This window comes from Thermobia domestica, chromosome 6, assembly GCF_964235325.1.
Source record: "Thermobia domestica chromosome 6, izTheDome1.hap1.1, whole genome shotgun sequence".
NCBI classification, from domain to species: domain Eukaryota; kingdom Metazoa; phylum Arthropoda; class Insecta; order Zygentoma; family Lepismatidae; genus Thermobia; species Thermobia domestica.
Window position 1 is genome coordinate 119,472,524 of NC_137459.1, and position 24,303 is coordinate 119,496,826.

Consider the following 24,303-nt stretch of genomic DNA (forward strand, 5'->3'; position numbering starts at 1 on the left):
CTTTTTTTTCTTTAACGCACTCATTACGTCCGCTTTCTCATCTATCTAATGAGGTGACGTAACAGCTAGGCTATTTATGTGGATGATAAAATTATTGACACCTTTTTAAATCACACTGTTATCATCAACACACTAGTTTGATTTTTTTTTATTTCAATATTTTAAGTCCCCATATAAGATTACCATTGATCACACACTGTAATAACGGTATTTCTAATTGATATTAACAAGCAATTAGTGTTAGTTTTAAAATATTGACTTCCATCATTAATGCATTTATTTGAAATAGTTTAATTGATAACACAATATTTTGGAATTCCTTCAAGATAATAACATTGTATGGTGCCTGAAGTAGGATAGGAACAGGTTTAGTGGTTGTGGAGGTATAGCTCAGTGGTAGAGCATTCGACTGCAGATCGAGAGGTCCCCGGTTCAATCCCAGGTGCCCCCTTCATTTTACTTTTTTTCTTTCCGATAATAGGACATAATGAGCGTCTCGATGCATATTTATTATTATGATGTGTACAGAGTAGGTATACTATGCTTTCATGCTATTCCGCGGCTGATCGGATCCGCATAGATTGGGATTCGAATCTTCGTCATGCTTTGTGTTTGTTTTTTTCATTGATAAAATAGGAAGAAGAAAAATAAAAAATATGATTACAATCTGCTTTTTTCTTACAAGTGAGGTAGGATTTTACAAGCATAAGGACCGTTCCAGATCTTAATAAAAATATATGAATAAGTTTGCAATTATAAATTAAATTGAGTTATCTTTAATTATTCTCCATAAATAGCTTTGATCAACGAGATATATTTCAGTTATGTGGCAGAGCATTGGGCCAACTTTATTTCTGGAACTAAATGTAACTAAAGTCATTTTTTCTTTAGAAATGAAATTATCACCGTAAGTTCTAAACAAAAGAGAGAGCAAAGTTGAAAATGTCAGCATGCCATTACATTTAGTTACATAAATAAATGGAATAAAATGAAAACACTTATACTTGGAAATGTCGAAGATAATATGACAAGCATTATGAACAATTCTGTAATAAATTAATCAATGGTTTGTACTAAAACTAGCCTTTTGGCAGCTGGGCGCTCCGCCCCCCCGACCCCCGCGTTTGCTCAGCCTACGGCCTCACGTCTCTTATGTATCAGTCTTTGCATCAAGAGTGAACTTCGTGCATTTGCTCTTAGCATTTCATGAAATTAGCCCAGCTGGGGCTTCGCCCCCTGACTCCCGCGTTTACTCAGTCTACGCTCTCGCACTTCTTAAAACGAATTCTATCGAATTTCAAGTTTCTTTTTGTATTTATTTATTTATTTTATTTATAACAGGTTTCAGATACAGCACTAGGCTATTTTACACTGAAACATTTTAACAATTTGATAACATAAAATTTAATAACAATTTGAGTTCAAGATGGTACAACACAACAGCGACATTACAAAAATAGCTTATTTATAGATAGAGATGCAAGGGCTCAGAAAAAAAACGGCTTTTTTGGAACAAAACTCGGTTTTTTCTGCTTCGCTTTTTTGCTTGGGAAATTTTGGGCTTTTTTGAAAATTTTGCTTTAAACTGATAATGCAGAATTTGTTTCGCTTCTCTACAACAAAAAACTCATTTAATTAGTGGTTGATGCAGATAATAATATGAAACCTCGAAAATAAACCGTGAATTTCAAAAAGATTTTTTTTTAATTCTTAACATTTTTACATTACGAATTCCAAAAGATTAACCAATATATGTAATAATATTTTAGACTCTTATATACAATAAGTACTTAAAAATGATACATAAATAACTAGCAATATTGTATGTAGTATTTTTACTTCAAAATATCACACCCTCTTTTTGAAGCAAAATAAAGAAAAAAACATGAGAGAAATATGCACATCAAGAGCTTCGTTTCGCGTAGCTCTGTGCATTCTTGAAATTTTTCAGTTAAGTTTTAACTTTCATATACATTGTATGAATATTTCGAATAAATTTTTCACTGACTGATCACAAACGTAATAATCTGTTACCACCTATCAGGTGCATCGGATATGCAAAATCGGTAACGCTCCAAATTTTGTAATGCACTGACTGTTCCTTAAGCTTGTTCAAATTTTCTGTTCATGGATCATATACGTAATAGACGGTTCATCTGAGCGTATGGTTTCCTAGGCTGTAGAATATATAACCACCATCACGGTTTACCCAGTCCTGAAGGTTTCTGAATTTTTAACAAGAAAATTCAACATATCGTTACGATTTTTTTTACCAAAAAGAAAAAAAAAACTATGGAATACATTTAAAAAGAGTGGAAGAATCAATCACTGTTCCAATTCACAAGAAAGGAGACAAAATTGATTGTAATAATTATCGAGGCATTTCCCAACATTATATTAATAAGAATGACCCCATACGGAGATGAAATTATTGGAGATTATCAGTGTGTATTTAGTCGAAATCGATCAGATATTTACCATTCGACAAATACTCGAAAAGAAATGGGAATATATTACCCAGTACATCGACTGTTTATTGATTTTAGAAAGGCTTACAACTCGGTTAGGAGGGAAACATTGTACAACATTCTTACAGAATTTGGAATACCGAAAAAGCTAGATTTACTAAGTGTTTAAATGAATCCCAGAGTATAGTCCAAGTAGAAAAATACGAGCTTCCACGTCGAGATTGGCCTGAAACAAGGATATATGTTATTGCCGTTATTATTCAGCTTTGTTCTGGAGTACGCTATAAGAAAAATCAAAGGTAGGAACCAGGGCCTAAAGTTGAATGGTGTTTACCAGGTTATGGTGTAGCCTATACTAATGATGTAAATCTAATAGGAGAACAATCGAAAGAAATGCAGAGGCTTTATTAAACGCTTGCAAGGATATGAGTAATGGCAAATTATGAGTGCGTTAAAATATCAATTAACACTTTCGACATAGTGGATATTTTCAAAAATCTTGAATCAGTATTACCAGATCAAAATCATACCCACAAAGAAATTAAATGTCAACTGAAATCAGGAAATTCTAGTTATTGTTCAGTTCAAAATATTTTGTCGTCGCGAATTCTGTCAAGGAATTTAAAACTTAAAATATATAAAGTGATAATCATGCCTGTTATGCTTTATGGTTGTGAAACTAGTCGTTTACGCTGAGGGAAGGATGTAGACTGAAATTATTTGAGAATAAAATTCTGAGACGAATATTTGGACCCAAGAGGAACGGGAATGGGGAATGGCGGAAACTTCATAAGGAGGAACTACATAATTTATACGGTTTACCAAACATCGTTAGCCATCAAGTCTAGGAGGATCAGGTGGGCAGGTCATGTAGCCATAATGGAAGAAAGTAGGAACGCTTTCAAAGTTTGAACTGGAAATCCAATCGGGAAACGTCCATTAGGAAAACCTAGGCCCAGATTGGAGGACAATATTAAGATGGATATAGCAGAAATAGGAATACAGAGTAGAAACTGTATTGAATTGGATAAGGACAGAAGTCAGTGGAGAGCTTTTGTGGCCACAGAGAAAGAGAAAGAGAGAATACATGTAAGTTAAGCGCACCAAACATGAGTGAGTGGTTAGCTTTCGCGCTTCTATCGTGAAGTCGGGATTCAACCCCGCATTCGACCATTTTGACAAAAGTTTTCTTAATCCCATCTGTGAATGTAGAGATAGTGCGTGTACTGTGTGTCCTGGCCGACTTCCTTTCTAATCGTTTTTAAATCTTTGTTATAACTAGTTACCAGCAGTGATGGATTTGCAAAGAGGGTTAGGGGTGGGGATGTCTTTCAGATTGAAGCCTCTACCCCGAAATTACGGAATTTCTAAAACAAACTCATTATTAGTTTTGCCTTTACTCATAAACTTCAAGCTGTCCTCAAATAAAAAATAGGAATTTTTAGAAAAAACTAAGCATTAATAAAAAGGCCCCTCCCAAAATATTTTTCTAAATTTACACTGGCTTACAGTGGTTTTGGTGCCGGGTGTTTCTTAGCTGATTTGAAGTAGAATTGGGACGCTGAATCCAAATATGGCGTTAGTTTTCCCCTAACAGCTTTAGTTTTTGAGATATAGGAATTGCAAGACTGACCTGCTACAACGTTGAAAATTGCATAGGTGCTGTTTTACTGTAAGTGAAAAGAAAACTATGACATTTAAATCTGTTATTTGGAACACTTTGAAAATAATGAAAACCATATAAACACAAACATCAAGTACATAATAACTCTGTAACTACATTTTATAATAGTTTTTATGAATAAAAAATCAAATAATTTGTTCAAAACGATCTATTCAACACTTCGGAAGCTTCGTTTTCGTGACATCCTTGAATGTTTCTTTGCACAGTCTCTTTTTAGGTTCCAGCAGTAATCTGCCATCATATGGGCATCCCATCTTCCTTGGTAGCGGTCCTCTATTGTTTTAATATCTTGGTGAAATCTTTCACCTTGTTCTTCACTCAGACTGCCTACGTTGTCTGGGAAACGGTCCAAATGGCTTTGCAGGTAATGAATTTTGATACTCATATTACATCCAAGTTTTTGGAATGCATTAAGCATCTGGTTCACTAGCTCAACATAGTTATCAGCTTTATTATTGCCAAGGAAATTCTTGATAACTTCTACAAATGAGGTCCAAGCTCTACGTTCAGTCTCATTCATGGACTCCACGAAAGCCGGATCTTTCATGAGTTGTCTTATTTGGGGACCATCAAATATTCCAGCTTTTAATTTTTCTGTGCTGATCTGAGGTAGCTTGTTTCCCATGTAAGCAAAGCACGGCCCGTCCTTATTTAGCGCCTTTACAAACTGCTTCATCAAACCGAGCTTGAGATGTAGAGGTGGCAAAATGATTTTGTCACACTCAACAATAGGCATGTTAATAATATTTTTCTTACCAACAACCATGTCGTCTCTCTGCGGCCACTCTTTTTTTGACCAATGGTTTGCTTTGTCTCTGCTATCCCACATACATAGAAAACAAGGATATTTTGTGTAGCCACTTTGCTGTCCAAGAAGAAAGTTCACCATCTTTAAATCCACACAAATCACCCACTGATGGTCCTGATATTTAATTTTTTCCATAACCAAAGTAATTGCTTCATATTCTTCTTTCAGTCGTGTTGAATGAGCGATTGGAATTGAGCCATATTTATTGCCATTGTGTAGAAGGACTCATTTTAAACTTCGCTTGGATCTATCAATAAACAGGCGCCAATCATCTGGATTGTATTCTGGAAGACCCATGTGTTCTAGGAGACCTCTAACATCGTGACAGAATACGAGATTTGTGTCTTCAGTGAAAAATGGTAAAAACTCCTTTTCCCTTGTTCGGTAGAATGTGATTTTAGTTCCTTGTTCTAGTACGTTTTTCTCCTTCAATCTGGAAGCAAGTAATTCAGACGATTCTTTTGAAAGATTAAGGTCCCTAACTAGATCATTTAGCTCATCTTGATTAAACTGTTGAGGAATTGTTGACATTCCCTCATAATCACTGTCACTTCCATCATCCATGTCACAAGAATGTTCACTACGTTCGTTTTCAGTCTCACAAAGCTCTGGCAAGTGGTGAAACGTTGGGATTGGTATTTCATCGGAATGAACAACTGGACGTCTTGCTGAAGGCAGATCAGGATATGTCCACTTGTTCCGGTTATTTCTATTCATACCCGTAACATTTACCAGGCAGAAATAACAGTCATCAACATGGTTTGTGGGTTCCCTCCAAACCATTGGAACACCAAACTTAAGACTTTTTCTTTTTCCAGTTGTCCACTGTCGCAAGTGTTCAGTACACATTTTACACACAATATGTGGAGCCCACGTTTTATCTTGGTCCCCTAGGCGTACACCAAAATATGCATGATATGCTTTTTTTACAAAGTCACTGATATGTTTTCTATTGTCTTTAAATGTGTACTCACCACATATGTAGCAAAACACATCAGGATGGTTAACACAACTCCTTCGACTTGAACTCATTTTATGTTCAGGCCACTAACACGGATGTTAAATATAAAGCCTTAGTATACGCGATACAAGTTATGATTTCAGAACAAAACTCACATGTTCCAACATGTCACTCCACCTGCAAGACAACAACTACGATCCACTAGCCAAGTAGAATACCAATGCAATCTAGTGGACGTTCCTGGAACTACTATATGACTAGTTTCCGTTTAGTACCGACAGATAGCAGCACTAATGAGAAAAGAACGCCGTTCTTCCAAATAGAAATCTCTATAGAGCACAGTAGGATTTATTTGAGTTGCAGAGTTTATAAGATCATATTCAAACTGGATCGTCACGAATATGTGGGTCACTTGTTATTATGGATTTATTTAGGAAATAGATGGCGCCATCTTTTATTAATATGGAGACTTGCGACCTTATTCTCCCTTCACCCTTTTCCATCCTACCTTTTTGGTCTCAAAATCAGGTTTGTGTTGTAGTAAGAAAATATATATGAAGATCTGGTACCAGCTGGTAAGGTAATATGACGAGGTCCTCGTGATGTAAAATCCGGATTGTGATTGGTTGGTTTTGAACCCGGAATGGAAGCCATGGATCAACTGACGTAGATCGTCAGTTGGTCACTCTTCGAGGTACGTAGTGTTTCTTTTTCAAATCTGTTAAATTAAATTTTTTTTTTTTGTGAAAATTGGTGTAAATGTATCATCAGAAATTTCGTGAGTATACTCATAAAGGTATTTGAAAAATGATAAATACTTCTGAATTGACATATTTAGTCTCGAGCAAGTGTAAAATATTGCTGATTGAAAAGTTAGATTACTGAAAAGACGAAACATAGTGGTTGGTGTAAGCCATGTTGGAATGGCGACTTTTTTTTTTATGTGTGCTAGGCTGTTTTTCCATCAGAAAACAGTAAGATTGTTTGTTCTTCTTATTACTATTAATATCGAACTGTTAATATTTTGTGTACTGTTTTTTTTATTATTATTACTTTTTTTTCTTTTTGTTATAATAAATTGTTTATCCTTGTTAAAATTGAAATAGTAGGTTTTGTCATTGCTAATTAACTTCCTTGAAACAACTGAGAATTTTTGCTTGCATTTTTCGTAAATTAATGGTGAGAGTTATACCTATACATATTCTGGGTGCGCTACGCGGCCTTTTAATACAGTACCGGCGAAAGCTCTCCTCGCTTTTTTCAGGATTATTTCCCTGGTGGGCGGGTCTGTATTTGAATGTTTAGATGTGTGATATTCTTTTTCATTCTATTCAAGTATGGATTTTGGCCCGGGGTGGTCATTCTGAAAAAGAAGGGGGATTAAGGGTGTTTTTCGTTACAGAAGAGTGACCAACTCGGTTAAAATACTCTCACTTATTAAATTTAAATTTAAATTCAGTTGTTTACTTTCATGTTAATGGCATATAAAGTCAGTGCTGTGCATGTAATTACTTGCTCGTATATATTAATTGGGTACCTTGTAGGAAGTCTTTGTACGGCAATTCAAGGAATTGGTTCCGGGGATCGAACCCATACTATCTGGTATATAAGTATAGAATCGTATCCAAAAATAAAAACAATGGCTGTAGGTGGGGATTCTAGTTTCTTTTTTGATGAAGAGTTTATAGACGAAATTCCTGTGGATGTTAATGCATTTTTGAATATGACTATAGAAGAAAAGCAATCGAAAATATTTTCTATGAATGAAAGTGATGCTAAGAAACTGCTGTTGTCCATAACAACTGCTAACAGCAAGTCTGCACCTGTTGGTTCGGGTGTTGTAGTAGGTCAAGGTAGAGGCACTGATAACACAACCACACAGCCGGATGGTAGTGTGTGTGTGCAAACAGCTGGCAGTCAGCCTGGTCATTTACCTTTTAGCTCGGTGAACGAAGAAGCTAGAGCTGAAACTCTATCTGGATTGACACAAAATAGTTGTTTTAATAAGATGGAACAATCATCAGCGTTTTTGGTTTTACGTTCATTCATGGAATCATTAGAGAATTGTGATGGTACGGATCCCTTAAAATTGTATCAATTTATTCAAAAGATTGATGAGTTTTGTAATATTGAGCGTTTTCCTTTTTCTGCGGTTTTGTATTCATTGCGTGGGAAAGTTACGGGTCCACTGCAGGAAATTCTGAACGAGCTGCCACATACATGTAAAAGCTGGGATCTTGCACGTGACTTTGTTTTTCATAATTTATTATCAGAATGTGCTATTCAGAGAATAATAGTAGAATATATGTATCGCCATCAAGAAAATAACGAGGATTTAAAAGCTTTTGTAAAGCGTGTAACCACTGTTGATAAACTTTTGAAGTTGCGTTGTGGGGACGAAAAGCTGATTAGTTTTATTACCAGTGGCGTTCTTCCGAACATAAGGGAGCGGTTGTTTTACCAAAGAAAACCCCAGACAATAGATGAACTTAATAAACTAGTTAGTGAATACAGGTATCATGAACTTTATATGAAGCAGTTTAGTTATAAAACGACGTCCCAAACAGGGTTGCCGGATGCTCCGGTAAGGAGTGACTTTAAGAATTCTCGTAGAACTATAAGCTGTTACAAGTGTCAGGGTCCACATCCAGTGAGACTATGCCCAGAAAACAAAAGTTCAAAAACATTTTCTTCTTTTTCAAATAAGACTAATAGGAACTTAAATCGTTTAGATAAAAAAGATGATGCAGCGTGTATTGAAGTTAAAGTATGTGGAATTGCAGTGAATAGTTGTTTAGATAGTGGGTGTGTGACTAATCTTTTGAATTTGGAGCTTTTCAATAAAATTAAAAACTCTAGTGATGTGCAAGTAAATTATAAAGAGTGTTTTAAAGGAAAGACTATAAATAACGAATCTATGGTGTTGAGACCTTCAGTTTTGGTTCCGTTTACGGTGAATGATTACACCTTTAAATGCAAACTGTTTTTGTTTAAAGAATTGGAATTTCCCATTTTGATGGGACTAGACTGTTTTCGTCAGGAAGGAGTTTTAGTGGATTTCAATGAATCTAAGGTTGTTTTTAGCAAAGGAAATGTTACAACCCCTCTTGTTGACTTCCCCTCCCCCTCATCTTTCCAAACGAATTCTTCTGCGGCTTCTTGTCATTCCAGGGGTCCTGGCGACGGAGGGTCATCCGCTAGGCTATTTTTGGGAGATCTCTCTAGTCCCGATGGTACGCCCTGGAGCAAAAGAAAGAACAAACGTGGAGTAAATAGGCAATTGATCTCCGCTCGCTCGAGTTTTCCTGAAACTACTGCTGATAGGGAGAGCGACTCTGGAACTTCGTCTGGTGGTCCAAGGATGTTTGGTAATGGAGAGGAAAAGAACAGGTTTGACAAAAAGCATTCATTCCAGAAGAAACAACATAAAACAGTAAACGGTCTGAGAAACAATAAACATTCGGTTGCGAAAATAAAAGAGAATTCCAGCTTTAATTCTAATCGAAAAAGTGTCGCGGATGTAGGTGGCTCTGTTAGTTCTATGTCAATAGAGGGAGAAAAACAGTGTGTTAATAATGATGTAACGTCTTATTATAGTAATGAAGATTATAATTCTTCTGATGTTTTGGGTCAGGAAGGGGATCCGTTACTATTGGCATTTAACAAATGTAAAAGCGATAAGTGGGAAATTAGTACAGATGAAAAGGTTAAGATTTTGAATGGTATTGATGAGGATATGGTGAAACAAGATCCTACTTTGGTTCAGTATGTAGAATATTTATTAGATAAATATGCGAATGTCATTACCCACCGAATTGGTACTATCAGTGACTTAGAATACACTATTCAATTAAAGTCCGATGAAGTAGTTCGGGAGCGCCAATATCCTTTTTCGAAAAGTCAGCAACAAGAGTTATCGAACTTAATTGAACAATTATTAGAAAATGGTGTGATACAACCTTCTAAGTCTGAATATAGATCTCCGTGCTTCCTAGTGCGTAATAAAGATGGGTCACCTCGATTAGTAGTCAACTACTCTAAACTGAATCGGCTCATTTGTGGGGACGGCTTGCCATGTCCTAATATAGAGGAATGTATTAGTTCGCTCGCTAAAGCTAAATATGTAAGCAAGATAGATGGAAAAAAAGCTTTTTTCCAGTTACAGTTGACTCCCAATAGTCGTAAGCTCACAGCATTCGCCGTACAGGATAAATTATATGAATATTTGCGAATCCCCATGGGTATTTGTGTCGGAGTACAAGCACTTATGAGGGCCTTGGATGATATCCTGGGAGACTTACGTGGGCGCGGGGTAGAATACTATGCAGATGACATTGTGATCTTTGGTTCTACAATCCAAGAACATAATCGGTTATTAGAAGAAGTCTTATCGCGTTTTGCGAAAAGGGGCTTAACCATCTCACCAGATAAATGCTTACTTTTGAGAAGTAGTATAGAATTTTTGGGGTTTCTTATTAAAGATGGTGAGATATCTATGTTGCCAGATAGGTTGCAAGCTATACAGGATCTCCGTCCGCCTGTAAATCGCCGGGGGTTGTGTAAAATGTTAGGATTTTTAAATTTTTACGCTAAATTCTGCGATAATTATGCAGGTATCGTAGAACCGATGAATCGATTAAGATCTCCGAAGGTGAAGTTTGAGTGGGGTCCGTTACAGGATGAGAGTCTTGCACAAATAAAAGAGGCTTTTTCTGAAAAAATTATTTTGCGAATTCCAGACATGAGTAAGCGCTTTTACTTACATACCGATGCAACTTTACGTTGCCAAGCGGCTATTTTGTCACAAAAGGATGAGCAAGGTTTATTGCGTCCTGTATGGTTCTACAGTAAAACTTTGAAACCAGCCGATTTTAATCGCACTATTTTTCAACTTGAACTTCTTGCTATATATAATGCGGTAATGAGATTTCGCCCGTTTTTATGTTCGGAGTTTACTATTTTCACGGATAATAGTGCCTTGGTTAATATGCTGCGAAACCCTAAGAACTTAGGAAGATATGCCAATATTGTACAGAACTTATTTGAGTTCAGATTTAAAATAGTGCATGTCTCGTCTTATAAGAACTATCAGGTAGATTTTCTTTCAAGGATTTATGAGATAAATCCGAATGATATTGATGTTGATCCTTGTCCTTTTAATGACTCAGAGGGATATATGTATAGTCTGTGGAATTTACCGCTAGCACATGAGGACATTAAACAGTATCAGCAATCAGAGGCAGATACTAAGGATATTTATGAGATGGTAAAGAGTCATGGCGGAGAGCATCAACAATATAAGTTAATGAGAGATACTTTATACATAAAAACCAAGGCGAAGGTGTCGCCTTATAAAATACTCGTCCCACGTATTTTGAGACCTCTACTACTAAGCTATTATCATACTTTATTGCCCAATGGCGGGCACTTAGGTTTGTTGAAGGTATACAAAAAGATTTGTAGATATTTTTCTTGGCCAAATATATTCAACGAAGTGCGGGACTTCGTTCGCTCGTGCCATGAGTGTCAATTAGTAAAGGCACGAAATACTCTTCCGCAAGGACAACTAATTTCGGAATATTGTAAGGAAGTTAACGCGCATTATTACGCAGATTTAGCGGGGCCGTTGCCGTCTAGTTTCGGGTATCAGTATGTCCTTCTGTGCTTAGATAATGCGAGTCGTTATCTACATTTAGTTCCCTTATGCAATGCTACTAGTAAGTTAGTAGTTAAGGCGCTATATGATATTTTCTGTAAATATGGATTTATTAGAGCTATATCCACGGACCGGGGCCCTTGTTTTTCATCGGCCTACTTCAAACAATTTTTGTTTGGTAATGGGATAAAGCACATACGCTGTTCTCCGTATTTTCCAGGAGGGAACGCAGTTGAAAAATATGTGAGATTGGTTAAAACGAGCCTTCGGGCATATCTGGATGGTAAGCAGGAGAAATGGGTGCGTTTCCTGAATGAGCTCCAATTTTGTCTTAATGCTGCGGAACATGCGGAGCTTAAGTTTAGTCCATTTCGTCTGTTTTTTGGGAGAGAACCGGTGGATACGTTGATGGTAAAGTGGAGTATTACACCTGAGGATTTGGAGGGACCTAATAATGCCCAAATATGGGAGCAAGCTTTCGTGAATATGGATAAAGCATGGGAAGCAAGGCGTCGGTTGTATAATAAGCGGATGCTTCCAGTCACGTTTGCTGTCGGAGACAGGGTGTTGGTGAAGTCTCAATTAAAATCTTCCTTGAAAGATAACGTAACAAAGTCATTGATGCCACAGTGGTGGGGGCCAATGACAGTCGTATCTAAACCTACTGCCAACACACTTCAATGTAAGACTGAAGATGGTAAAATGGTTGTTACCCATACAAGTTTAGCAAAATTATACAGAGAACATAGAAATGTTAATAACATCAGTGATAATTGAAAAGCATAATGAGAATTGAGGGTACCGGTTTTGTGTGTATATTTTGTTGTTATTGTTCACTTTCATAATCAATCAATCATCTACTAACACTTTTTTCCATCATCATTTCATTTCATCTTCATTGAAAAATGTGTAAGGTACTCCTCAAATTTGGTTAAGATGATTTAATTTGTTCATTTTATTGAAAATTGGTCACTAATGAAAAATTTCTTTGGGTAAAATTTTTCATCTATGGAGGGGGATGTGTGACGACGTGGATCGTCACGAATATGTGGGTCACTTGTTATTATGGATTTATTTAGGAAATAGATGGCGCCATCTTTTATTAATATGGAGACTTGCGACCTTATTCTCCCTTCACCCTTTTCCATCCTACCTTTTTGGTCTCAAAATCAGGTTTGTGTTGTAGTAAGAAAATATATATGAAGATCTGGTACCAGCTGGTAAGGTAATATGACGAGGTCCTCGTGATGTAAAATCCGGATTGTGATTGGTTGGTTTTGAACCCGGAATGGAAGCCATGGATCAACTGACGTAGATCGTCAGTTGGTCACTCTTCGAGGTACGTAGTGTTTCTTTTTCAAATCTGTTAAATTAATTTTTTTTTTTTTTTTGTGAAAATTGGTGTAAATGTATCATCAGAAATTTCGTGAGTATACTCATAAAGGTATTTGAAAAATGATAAATACTTCTGAATTGACATATTTAGTCTCGAGCAAGTGTAAAATATTGCTGATTGAAAAGTTAGATTACTGAAAAGACGAAACATAGTGGTTGGTGTAAGCCATGTTGGAATGGCGACTTTTTTTTTTATGTGTGCTAGGCTGTTTTTCCATCAGAAAACAGTAAGATTGTTTGTTCTTCTTATTACTATTAATATCGAACTGTTAATATTTTGTGTACTATTTGTTTTTTTTATTATTATTACTTTTTTTTCTTTTTGTTATAATAAATTGTTTATCCTTGTTAAAATTGAAATAGTAGGTTTTGTCATTGCTAATTAACTTCCTTGAAACAACTGAGAATTTTTGCTTGCATTTTTCGTAAATTAATGGTGAGAGTTATACCTATACATATTCTGGGTGCGCTACGCGGCCTTTTAATACAGTACCGGCGAAAGCTCTCCTCGCTTTTTTCAGGATTATTTCCCTGGTGGGCGGGTCTGTATTTGAATGTTTAGATGTGTGATATTCTTTTTCATTCTATTCAAGTATGGATTTTGGCCCGGGGTGGTCATTCTGAAAAAGAAGGGGGATTAAGGGTGTTTTTCGTTACAACTCCACCTGCAAGACAACAACTACGATCCACTAGCCAAGTAGAATACCAATGCAATCTAGTGGACGTTCCTGGAACTACTATATGACTAGTTTCCGTTTAGTACCGACAGATAGCAGCACTAATGAGAAAAGAACGCCGTTCTTCCAAATAGAAATCTCTATAGAGCACAGTAGGATTTATTTGAGTTGCAGAGTTTATAAGATCATATTCAAACTTGTTATTACGAGAATATTTGTATTTCTTTTGCTTATTTTGTATACTATTGCAAAAAGCATGCAGAAATAGTGGTTACATCATTTATAATTTACATATTTATTTTGGATTGTAATATTTCTTCCACATACATTGTAACGTAAATAACACTACTGGTACAGTAGCCTGTATCTACCAAAGTAGAGCTGATAGAACAAAACTGCTTACATTATTGGATTCAGCGCCCCACACATAGTTAAAATCAGCTCTAAAATTTTAGGCACCAAGAAAATTTTTTTTTCTGTAGGCCTGTGTTATCAGTAAAAAATGGTCTTCAAGGTTGTATCTGAAAGATTATAGCTGAACATACAAACGAAACGAAATATTTATTATGCCTGTACTCATAAACTTAAGCTCCTCTTAAATAAAAATTAGGAATTTTTAGAAAAAACAAACATTATTCAAAAAAAAAAAACTTCCAAATATTTTTCTAAATCCGATACTGATTATTTCTATCAAATGGTATTCAAAGTTGTGTCCGGACGATTATTGTTAAATCATTGTGCAGCTACAGTATAACGGAAATGTGGAAGTACGCTCTGATGGATATATTGAAAAACATAAGTTTAATTATGTGCTAGAAGCTAGGGTTCTAAGCTCCAAGATATGAAACACGGATGACTAAAAAGAAATGATTTAGAGAAGAATAAAATGTCGATGATTCAGAAGTTAAAATAAGGTTAAACAGCTTCTAAAATTGCCCTCAAATACTACGTAATTTATGCTTACTTTAATTCATAAACCATGTGCTCCATTCATCATGATGGTGAATTTCAAAGCAAAATATGGCATTCAGGTCATGAAATCTTATTTAGCTTTAGAGTATACTATAAGAAAGCTATTAAAACAGAAAAATCATGAAAATGAAAAAAGCCAAAATTTCCAAAATTCTCGTTTTTTTCCCAAAAAAGCCGGCTTTTTATGTGCAAAAAAAACATCGATTCAAAAAAGCCGGCTTTTTTGCATTTCTACTTATAGATAATCTGAAAGTATACTCACTTGAAAAAACGTCTACAGTTTCTGGTAACTGATTATAGGTACTGACAATTCAGTTTAGAAGGGACCTTTGGGCAATATTAACTCTCGCCGCTCGAGTGTAAAAGAAATCACTAGACCGTGTTGTTCTAGTGGGAACGCAAAAATTGATCTGACTTAACAACTGTTCATATGATATGTGGCCATTTACAATTTTTTTTTTTTTTTGCAAAAATATTAGGTCAGAAATTTTTTTCTCTCTAAGGGAGTATTGATATTTAGAGATTTTAAAACGTCATTTTTTTGGGAAGTGTTCGGAGGTGAGGTACTCGGTAGGATACAATGGCTAAAAATAAATTAATTAGGGAATTTATTTTTTTTAATGAGTAGGGCAGGCCATAGACCAGATAGGAGAACAGTACTCAATAGTGGGAGCAACATATGACTTATAGAACAAGCTTAAGGGATTAGGATTTTTTTATGTCAGTGAAGCGATAAAGGAGTCCCAGTTTTCTCATAGCAGTACAAGATATGAGATTATCTAAGTTATCTAAAAAAATAAGATTTTGTATCCCAAGAAAACACCTATTTAACCCTCGCACAGCCAAGCTCAAAATCATGACATAAACGGTGAAGTGGGGGACCTACGTGATACCATTAGAGATTGTGTTAAATTTGTTCTTATTGCCTTGTTTTCTTTGCAGAACTCCTGTTACAGTGTCTATATGTCTATTTGGGCTTGATAATGTACTGCTAAGATATACATGCAACTGCAAACATTACTTCTATAACAAAGTTTTAGTAATACATTTTTAATGTTACTATCTATATTGTATATTTCGCTACATGTCTTCTTCGCAATTTATCATCTTTTCATTCAGATTTTATACACAGTTGTTACATTTCACAGCTGTAACAGTCTTTCTGTACCTCCTACATATCCATCCTTTACAGATTTCACATGTAATCTTTGACTTTGCCTGCTTTCTGTTGCACATGGAACACCTTTCTCGATTCACTTCCTTCTGTATTTTTGTTTCAGTGTCATCAGACACATATTTTAGACGTGTTCCAATAAAATATATTATCAAAGTCTCAGGAAAGGCGTTTCTATGTCTTTTTTGATAACTCTAATATAAAGGGTGTCCCAAAAGTCCCCTGACATAGAGTAACTTTTATTATCAGAGTTTCAACAAAATGTAATATTAGAAACCGTCTCCAAATATGATGTTTTCAATCTAAAGTAAAGGAATTTTTTAATCGGACGAGCCATTGAGGCTATATACTCTTTATGCTCCCAATGTTAAATGAAAATGCAACGTTGCAATTCACCTGGACCTACAACGTAAGTGAATCAAGTTTGTATCTTTTACGGTAACGTGTCGATGGCAAGCCCCCATTCCATACTGTAACTTCATTCACTTATGCTGTGGGTCCAGGTAAATGCCAAAGTTGCATTTTAAATTAACATTGGGCGCATAAAGAGTATACAGCCCAAACAGCTCGTTCGATAAAAAAAAAAAACTCCCTCCCTTCACTTTAGATTGAAAAGATATTTGGAGAAGGTTTCTCGTCTTAGATTTTGTTGTAACTCTGATAATAACGGAGTTACCCTACGTTAGGAGAATTTTGAGACACCCGATATATATGATTTACATTCATCGATCTACCTTCCTACCTATTTATACGTTCTTCCGTCCATACATACATATACCCCCTACATACATCTATATATCTATCTGGGCTGGCTTGTAGTGAAGTCGGTCCAGCCTGGGAAAAGCGGTACGCTGATCATCTGCCAAACCACAAAAGACAAGGGGCAGGCCTTAGCTCTTTAGGGCTATTGTGCCATGTAGTTTGGTTTATCTATCTACCTGTTTGTATATCTCTGTCGTACAGGTATAATCAGTCTCCACTGTTTAGTTATTTTCTGTGGGCATAATTATATACTACTAATTCTGCTGAAAGACATCTTCTTGACATTTATAGTGTGAGACTGAAGACAAGAAGGAAAGTCTCAGTAATGATGGCCGAGCCCGGAATTCGAATCTTGAACTCCCCGATTATTACAGCAAACGCGTTCATGCACCTCGTACTGATTATACAGAAATGTCATTTTTTTTTTTGAAAAACATATTCTAATATTTACATGACGCAAAAGTAAACTTGCAATAAATTTGATAAATTTATTACGTTGATAAATTTGGAGTGACTTGCAAGCGGTAAACAACATATGGAAGAGCAATTTCCTTGCAAAGTTCCTTTATGAAAACCTTCCGACGGGAACTGTGAAACTGACTCCAATCAGGGTACTTCGTAACGTAAATAATTACTTTTATCAGCAACTTAATAATTCATCATAAAGATTATTAATATTCATGGGGTACCTAGAGTCCCCCACTATAACTGGTCGATGTAATCCTTGTGTAGGCGCTGGTTTCTTAATAATTCTTCGACGTTGCTTTGAGACTGTTCAATATATTTGTATTTCATAACACACAATATTATATGAATTCAATAAATACAAACAAAGTTGCTAGATGAACATTGTTATATGTTGATTAATGCGATATTAACACAATACACGTAGCTACCGTTGCTTTTTTGGTGTCACGTTTTTACACACACACACTCACCCCAGCTGGGGAGAAAAAGTATTAGTTTTTATGTTGCTGCCTTTTTATTTACTTACTGGCGTTAGTTTTTATTGAGAAGAACGCTAGTTCTGAACATACCGCCCGCCTTGAAGGAATTCCTTCAACAAATTTATGAATGATTAATTTGGTTCATGAACTTAATATACACAACAATAGATAACATAAGTTATGAATGAATGATATAAACATAAACAGAATAATGCACACACAACACAACACTATGAATCACACAATGTACACACTATGAATAACACCAACACATTAACTCTCCTTAGGAAGCGGGCACAATTGACGAATAGATTTTGTTGTACCTCTGGTAGTTTTCACTGTCGCCACTCGTACTATTCCGTCCTTCCCAGGAAACAATTGCACAATACGTCCAGTTTTCCATTTTAGAGGTGGAATGTTATCTTTTTTGATGAGCACCAAATTACCTTCCAGAAGATTGGGGAATTTTTTTCTCCACTTGGATCGTTCTAGAAGACTTGATAGATACTCCTTTGACCATCTGGACCAAAATTGCTGATGAAGTTGTTGTATGTATTGCCATCTCGAAAGTTTGTTGACAGGAATATTTTTTAAGTTAGGTTCTGACATGGTAGTGAGTGCGTCGCCTATTAGGAAATGACCTGGTGTTAAAGGATGTAGGTCGTTTGGACCATTTGATAATGGTGTTAGGGGTCTAGAGTTTAAGCAAGCCTCAATCAGTGTCAAAATAGTGTTCATCTTTTTGTAGGTGAGTGAAGCATTTCCCACGACTTTTTTTAAATGATATTTGAGAGATTTAATTGATGATTTCCATAAGCCTTCGAAGTTTGGTGATTTTGCTGGAATAAAGACCCACGTGATGTTATCAGCTGCTAGAAAATTATGTAATTTTTCTTTATGGTGTTCTGATTCAAATAAAGTCTTCAATTCTTGTAGTTCCCTTTTTGCACCAACGAAGTTACTTGCATTGTCAGAATACAGTTTAGCACATTTTTCTCGACGAGCCATGAATCGCTTTAATGCTCCAATAAACGCCTTTGTAGTTAGATCACTAACAAGTTCAATGTGAACCGCCTTAGTTGCAAAACACACGAAAAGTGCTATATATGCCTTATGGAGTTTGGCTCCCCTTCGGTTACTCGATTTAAGGTAAATGGGCCCACAGTAGTTAACGCCACTGTGAAGAAATGGTTTTGTTGGTTGAACTCTGTTAGCTGGTAGATTTTCCATTATTTGTTTACCATCTTTAGGATTGTTTCTGAAACATGTGACACACTGATGCACAACTTGGCGAACCAAGTTTCGTCCACGTATTGGCCAATATGATTGTCGCAAGGATGATAACAATAATTGAGGCCCGGCATGCAATAGCTTCTTATGTTCTTTTTGAGCGATTAACTTTGTTAAGTTGCAGTTAGCTGGAAGTACAATAGGATGTTTTTGTCCTTCAGTAAGATCTGCTGCATTTAATTTTCCTCCGACTTTGATGATTTGCCTCTCATCCAAGTATGGGTTTAAATTTCTCAGTTGACTTTGGTTGTCGACTTCCTTTCCTGATCTCAATGCATTTAATTCCTTGTGAAATGCTTGTTGTTGTGATAGTTTAATAAGACATTTGAGTGCTTCATGTAATTCACTTACTGTAAGATGTCCATGCTGTCTGTCACAATTAGATCTTCTCATGTTGTGTGTAAATCGTAGGCAATAAGCAGTTACACGTTGCAATTTTCTTAATGATGAATATCTGTCTAAGAGTTGACACGGTGTTGTAGAAACCATTACTGCTGTATTTTTTCGTCGCTCGGGAACATCGCTTAGGTCACAAACATCTTCCCTCGTCTGTGAGTTTAATTTCTCAGATAGCCATGAAGGCCCATGCCACCATAATTTATTATCAAGAATTTCTGACGGTGTTAATCCTCTCGATATATGATTTGCTGGATTCTCCTTTGTTCTGATGTGTTTCCATTCATAGTTAAAAGTCAATTGTTGAATTTCCGCTACACGATTTGCAACATATGTCTTCCATTGAGAACAAGGTCCTCTTATCCATGCTAATACAATGGTGGAATTTGACCATAAAACAACCTTATCGATCTTGCAATGTAATGCTTGTATTACTTTTTGAGTTAGCTGTGCAAGTAACAAAGCTGCACAAAGTTTTAGGCGAGGAATAGTTGTCTTCTTCAAAGGTGCTACTCGAGATTTTGAACATAGTAAGTTTGCTGTGAATTTTCCATTTTTTGTACTAGATGTTACATATATACAAGCTCCATATCCATTTTGAGATCCGTCGCAAAATCCATGAATTTTTACCTGCGATTGTGTTTTTTGAATAACCTTCCGCTGAACATGTAGTGATTCCAACTCTTGAAGTTGCTGCTCAAAAGTTTCCCACTCTGAATGCAATGGGGCTGGAACCTTTTCATTCCAATTCGATTTTAATTCCCACAAACGTTGCAGAAATATTTTTGCCTTAAGAATAACTGGTCCTACTAATCCTAAGGGATCAAATATGCTCGCTACTGTAGCAAGAATAGTCCTCTTCGTGATTTGTTGAGGGTTGTTTCTTGGTTTGACAGAGAAAGAAAATGTGTTTTTAATGGGATTCCACAACAATCCTAAACTTCTTGTGATGCAATCATCATTTGGTTGAATGGTGAAATTTGATTCTTGAAGTTCACTGGGTATTTTTGAAAGCAGTGAAGTGTCGTTGCTACACCATTTTCTCAAACAAAAACCACCTCTTTGCAGAAGAGTTGTGAGTTGACCTTGTAATTTATGTAGTTCCTTTTTCGTGTTTGTTCCTGTTTGAAGATCATCAATATAGAAATCCCTCATTACAACTTCTGCTGCCTTAGGGAAATTCTTCTTCTTTTCTATGGCTAGTTGCTGAAGACATCTAGTGGCTAGAAAAGGAGCTGTTGCAGTACCATATGTTACAGTTTTGAGACGATATATCTTTATTGCTTTTTGAGGGTTTTCTCTCCACAGTATTTTCTGGTAGTTTGCATCTGAATCATGTACCCTAATGTTGCGATACATCTTCTCTATATCAGCTGTCATGACGTATTGATGTTGCCTGAATCTTGCTGTTATGGAAAATAATTCTTCTTGGATTGTAGGCCCGACTCTCAACGTGTCATTTAATGAAAGTCCAGAAGTTGTTTTGCACGATGCATCAAATACAACCCTGAGTTTGGTAGTAGTACTGTTCTCCTTCATTACGCAATGATGGGGAAGATAGTAGTCTGGCATCATTGTATCGCTCTCTGCTCTAGTTATTTCTTCCATATGGCCCAAATCTTCGTACTCTTTCATGAACGCTATATATGCCCTTTTTTTCTCAGGATGCTTCATAAGCCTTTTTTCCATTGAATAAAATCTTCTCGTTGCAATCTCCTTGGATTTACCAAGATTCCCCACATTTTCTTTAAAGGGAAGTCTGACGATGAATCTCCCAGTCTCGTCTCTCCGGTGTGTTTCTTTGAAGTGTCTTTCACATTCTGCCTGCTCTTGACTTAATGGATGTTTTGTTGAACATTCTTCTATCGTCCAGAATTTTTGTAATTGCTCGTGTAATTTTTCTGTTGTGGAGAGGTGACACACATTTGTCGAAATGTGTGGTTGATTGTTTATTTTTCCCGTTACAATCCAGCCAAACAATGTTTTGTGCAAGGTTGGATACCCTGCCTTGAGTTTTATTTGCCCTTCACAAAGTAGATCAAAGAATACTTCCGCCCCCAATAACATGTTAATACGCTGTGGTATGTTGAAGCTAGGATTTGCTAATTCAATGTTGGAAGGTATTTCCCACGATGACGTGTCTACACGAACCATAGGCAAGTCTTGTGATATTTGCGGCAATATGATGAAGTCTAATGTGGCTGAATAATTGTTATATCTTGACTTAATTGTAGCCTGAACGCTATGGCATGACCTTGTATTAGCATTACCTATACCATTTATGTGTACAACGCTATTACTCTTTGTTAGTCCCAATAATTGAACCATTCTGTTTGTTAGAAAATTGGACTGAGAAGCACAATCGAGAAGTGTTCGACACATTTGAAAATTACCCAGTTTATCTTTAACATATACTACAGCTGTGGATAGCATAACGCTTGGTGGTCTCCTAAGATTCTGCGGTACACTGTTTGTAGAACGAATATTCTTACCTTCACATTCCTGATCGACTGATGTGGTTGCAGCGAGCGTGTTTTGACCTTGACCTATTTCCCTTTCATCTTGTGTTTCATTCGCTCTAGTGAGCGATGGACAACGCGAGTAGTGCAATAATGTGTTATGCTTTTTATTGCATATTTTACAATTACCTGATAAGCACTGATTTGCCTTATGTGCTCGTTTGAGACAATTTATACACAAAGAAAGACGTTTAACTTCTTTAATTCTATCTCCTATAGATTTTTTCAACAATGATTGGCATTGAAATAATTTGTGTGAGCCTTTACAGCTGGGACATGCATTGTTGTCGGAACACGTTATGTGTGCTGTCGTTGAGTAAGAACTCTTTTTGCCTGCCTTATTTGTTTGTTGATATTTGTTACTTGGAACTGAGGGTGTGTCTTTAGGTCTACGATTATTATCAACTGCATCTAAAACTTGACAACGCTGTTGTAAAAATTGTGTCAGCTGTGACATGCTCGGTAATTCATTCGTTGATTGTGTTTTCTCCCACTCCTTATGTGTTGTATTGTCTAGTTTGGTCGCAATCAAATAAATAAGTAATGCATCCCAGCTTTCTGTCGGTTGACCTAATGATTTTAAAGCCCTCAAATGTTTTACTGTGCTGTCTAAAAGAGATTTAAGCGAAACAGCCGACTCACGTTCCACCATTGGCATTTCAAATAAAGCTTTGACGTGTTTGTTAACAATATACTTTTTGTTTTCAAAACGTTCTTTGAGTAAAGTCCATGCTACGTCATAGTTTTCAGAAGAAATTTCCAAGGCTTGTATTACTTCAAGCGCCTCCCCACGTAGAGAAGAACGTAAATAATGAAACCTTTGCACTGGCTGCAATGTGCTATTGTTATGTATTAATGCCTGAAACGTGTCATAGAACGACAACCACTCATCGTAGCTTCCAGAAAAGGTCGGAAGGTTTATCACCGGCAACCTAACTGATGGATTAGAATTGCTTGCTTCATTGTTTTCATTTTTCTTTGCACTGGAGCTGTGTTGATTTATGAACACTTCCGTCTTAGCTGCTAAATCAAAATAAGTATTCTCGAATTGCTCTCTTTCTTGCGTTTCCTGATCAATTTCTGATGAACCCTGTAACATTTCTATTTCGGATTGTATTGCATTAAATTCATCATAGCACTGTTTTATTTTCTCGTAACGTAACACTAACTGCGTAATATTCTGATCTTCTGTAAAACTATCTACAAAAGGTTTAAAACGAGTGAGTTTGGCCTTAATTTGACCTCTCTTGAAAACTAATTCTTTCATTCTGTCCGTCATGCTTCACTCAAATTAAATACACTTTTAACACTTACGTTCTAAATGAGGCTTTGCTTTTACAGGCTTATTTTGTATAAGTGATACAAGGATAATATTATATTGAAATATGCACTCACTACCTACCTTGTTAACTGCACTGTAGAATCCTGATCCGGCCCGGAGGACCATTTGGTCGATGTAATCCTTATGTAGGCGCTGGTTTCTTAATAATTCTTCGACGTTGCTTTGAGACTGTTCAATATATTTGTATTTCATAACACACAATATTATATGAATTCAATAAATACAAACAAAGTTGCTAGATGAACATTGTTATATGTCGATTAATGCTATATTAACACAATACACGTAGCTACCGTTGCTTTCTTGGTGTCACGTTTTTACACACACACACTCACCCCAGCTGGGGAGAAAAAGTATTAGTTTTTATGTTGCTGCCTCTTCATTTACTTACTGGCGTTAGTTTTTATTGAGAAGAACGCTAGTTCTGAACAATAACGAAAAGTGAATACAAAATTTTAGATGGTGTGAAGGTATATAGTGGGGGACCTTAGGTCCCCCAAGGCTTATAACAAATAAACGAAGAGCTTTGTAGGAATGGCCATAGCATGAACATATATGCATACTTCGAAAATATTAACATAGCTAAAGAAGCAATGCTCTAAGAAAATAACACACAAAATGATTTCAAAAAATAATAATCTGGGGGACCTTAGATATCCCACTTGGCCGTTCGGAGGTTAAATAACATGGACATTTCTTCATCTCCCTTTAGACCCCTTGAAAACTAAAAACTCTCACTTTGGCAATTTTCATGTGGGTTAATCCCGGGAGGCTACAATCATGCCAAATTTCATGATTCTAATCCTGCCGGAACTTCTAAACATTTTGGGGTGTAGATGTGCTATATAAATAATATGGGAAAGATTTTTCACTTCTCCATAAAACCACTCTGGAAATTTGTATTTTTGGTGATTTACTTGGGTAACTAACAAAAACGTACAAATATATCGAATTTCAGGTTCCTATTCCAAATCCAAGTACCTAAAATATGTGATTATAGATCGAAAAAAGGTCAATTTAAATAGCATGGAGAATTCCTTCATCGCCCCTTTAGACACCATAAAAATTCAAAACATTCGCTTTTGGAAATCATGTCAAATTTCTACTTTCTACGTCAACCGGAAGTACCCGTTATTTTATGTCAGTTCATGTAGTTTTATATATAGTTAGGATAATTCCTACATTCTCCCTTAAACCAGAATTTTCGAAAACGCTGAAAGTCATGTAAACTTAATTGAACAATGAATTTATA

At 36.1% G+C, this 24,303-nt stretch overlaps 1 protein-coding gene and 1 non-coding gene across 2 annotated transcripts; one reads left to right on the plus strand and one right to left on the minus strand.

The window, feature by feature from the left end:
• Window positions 1-379: 379 nt before the first annotated feature.
• Window positions 380-451, plus strand: TRNAC-GCA (transfer RNA cysteine (anticodon GCA)). Its single transcript has one exon. It is a non-coding gene; the product is annotated as a tRNA-Cys (tRNA).
• A 17,326-nt stretch (window positions 452-17,777) lies between these two features.
• LOC145687286 (uncharacterized) lies at window positions 17,778-22,988 on the minus strand. The gene has a single exon (XM_081760757.1). The coding sequence runs from the start codon at window positions 22,986-22,988 to the stop codon at window positions 17,778-17,780; it is 5,211 nt and encodes a 1,736-aa protein (XP_081616883.1).
• Window positions 22,989-24,303: the final 1,315 nt, after the last annotated feature.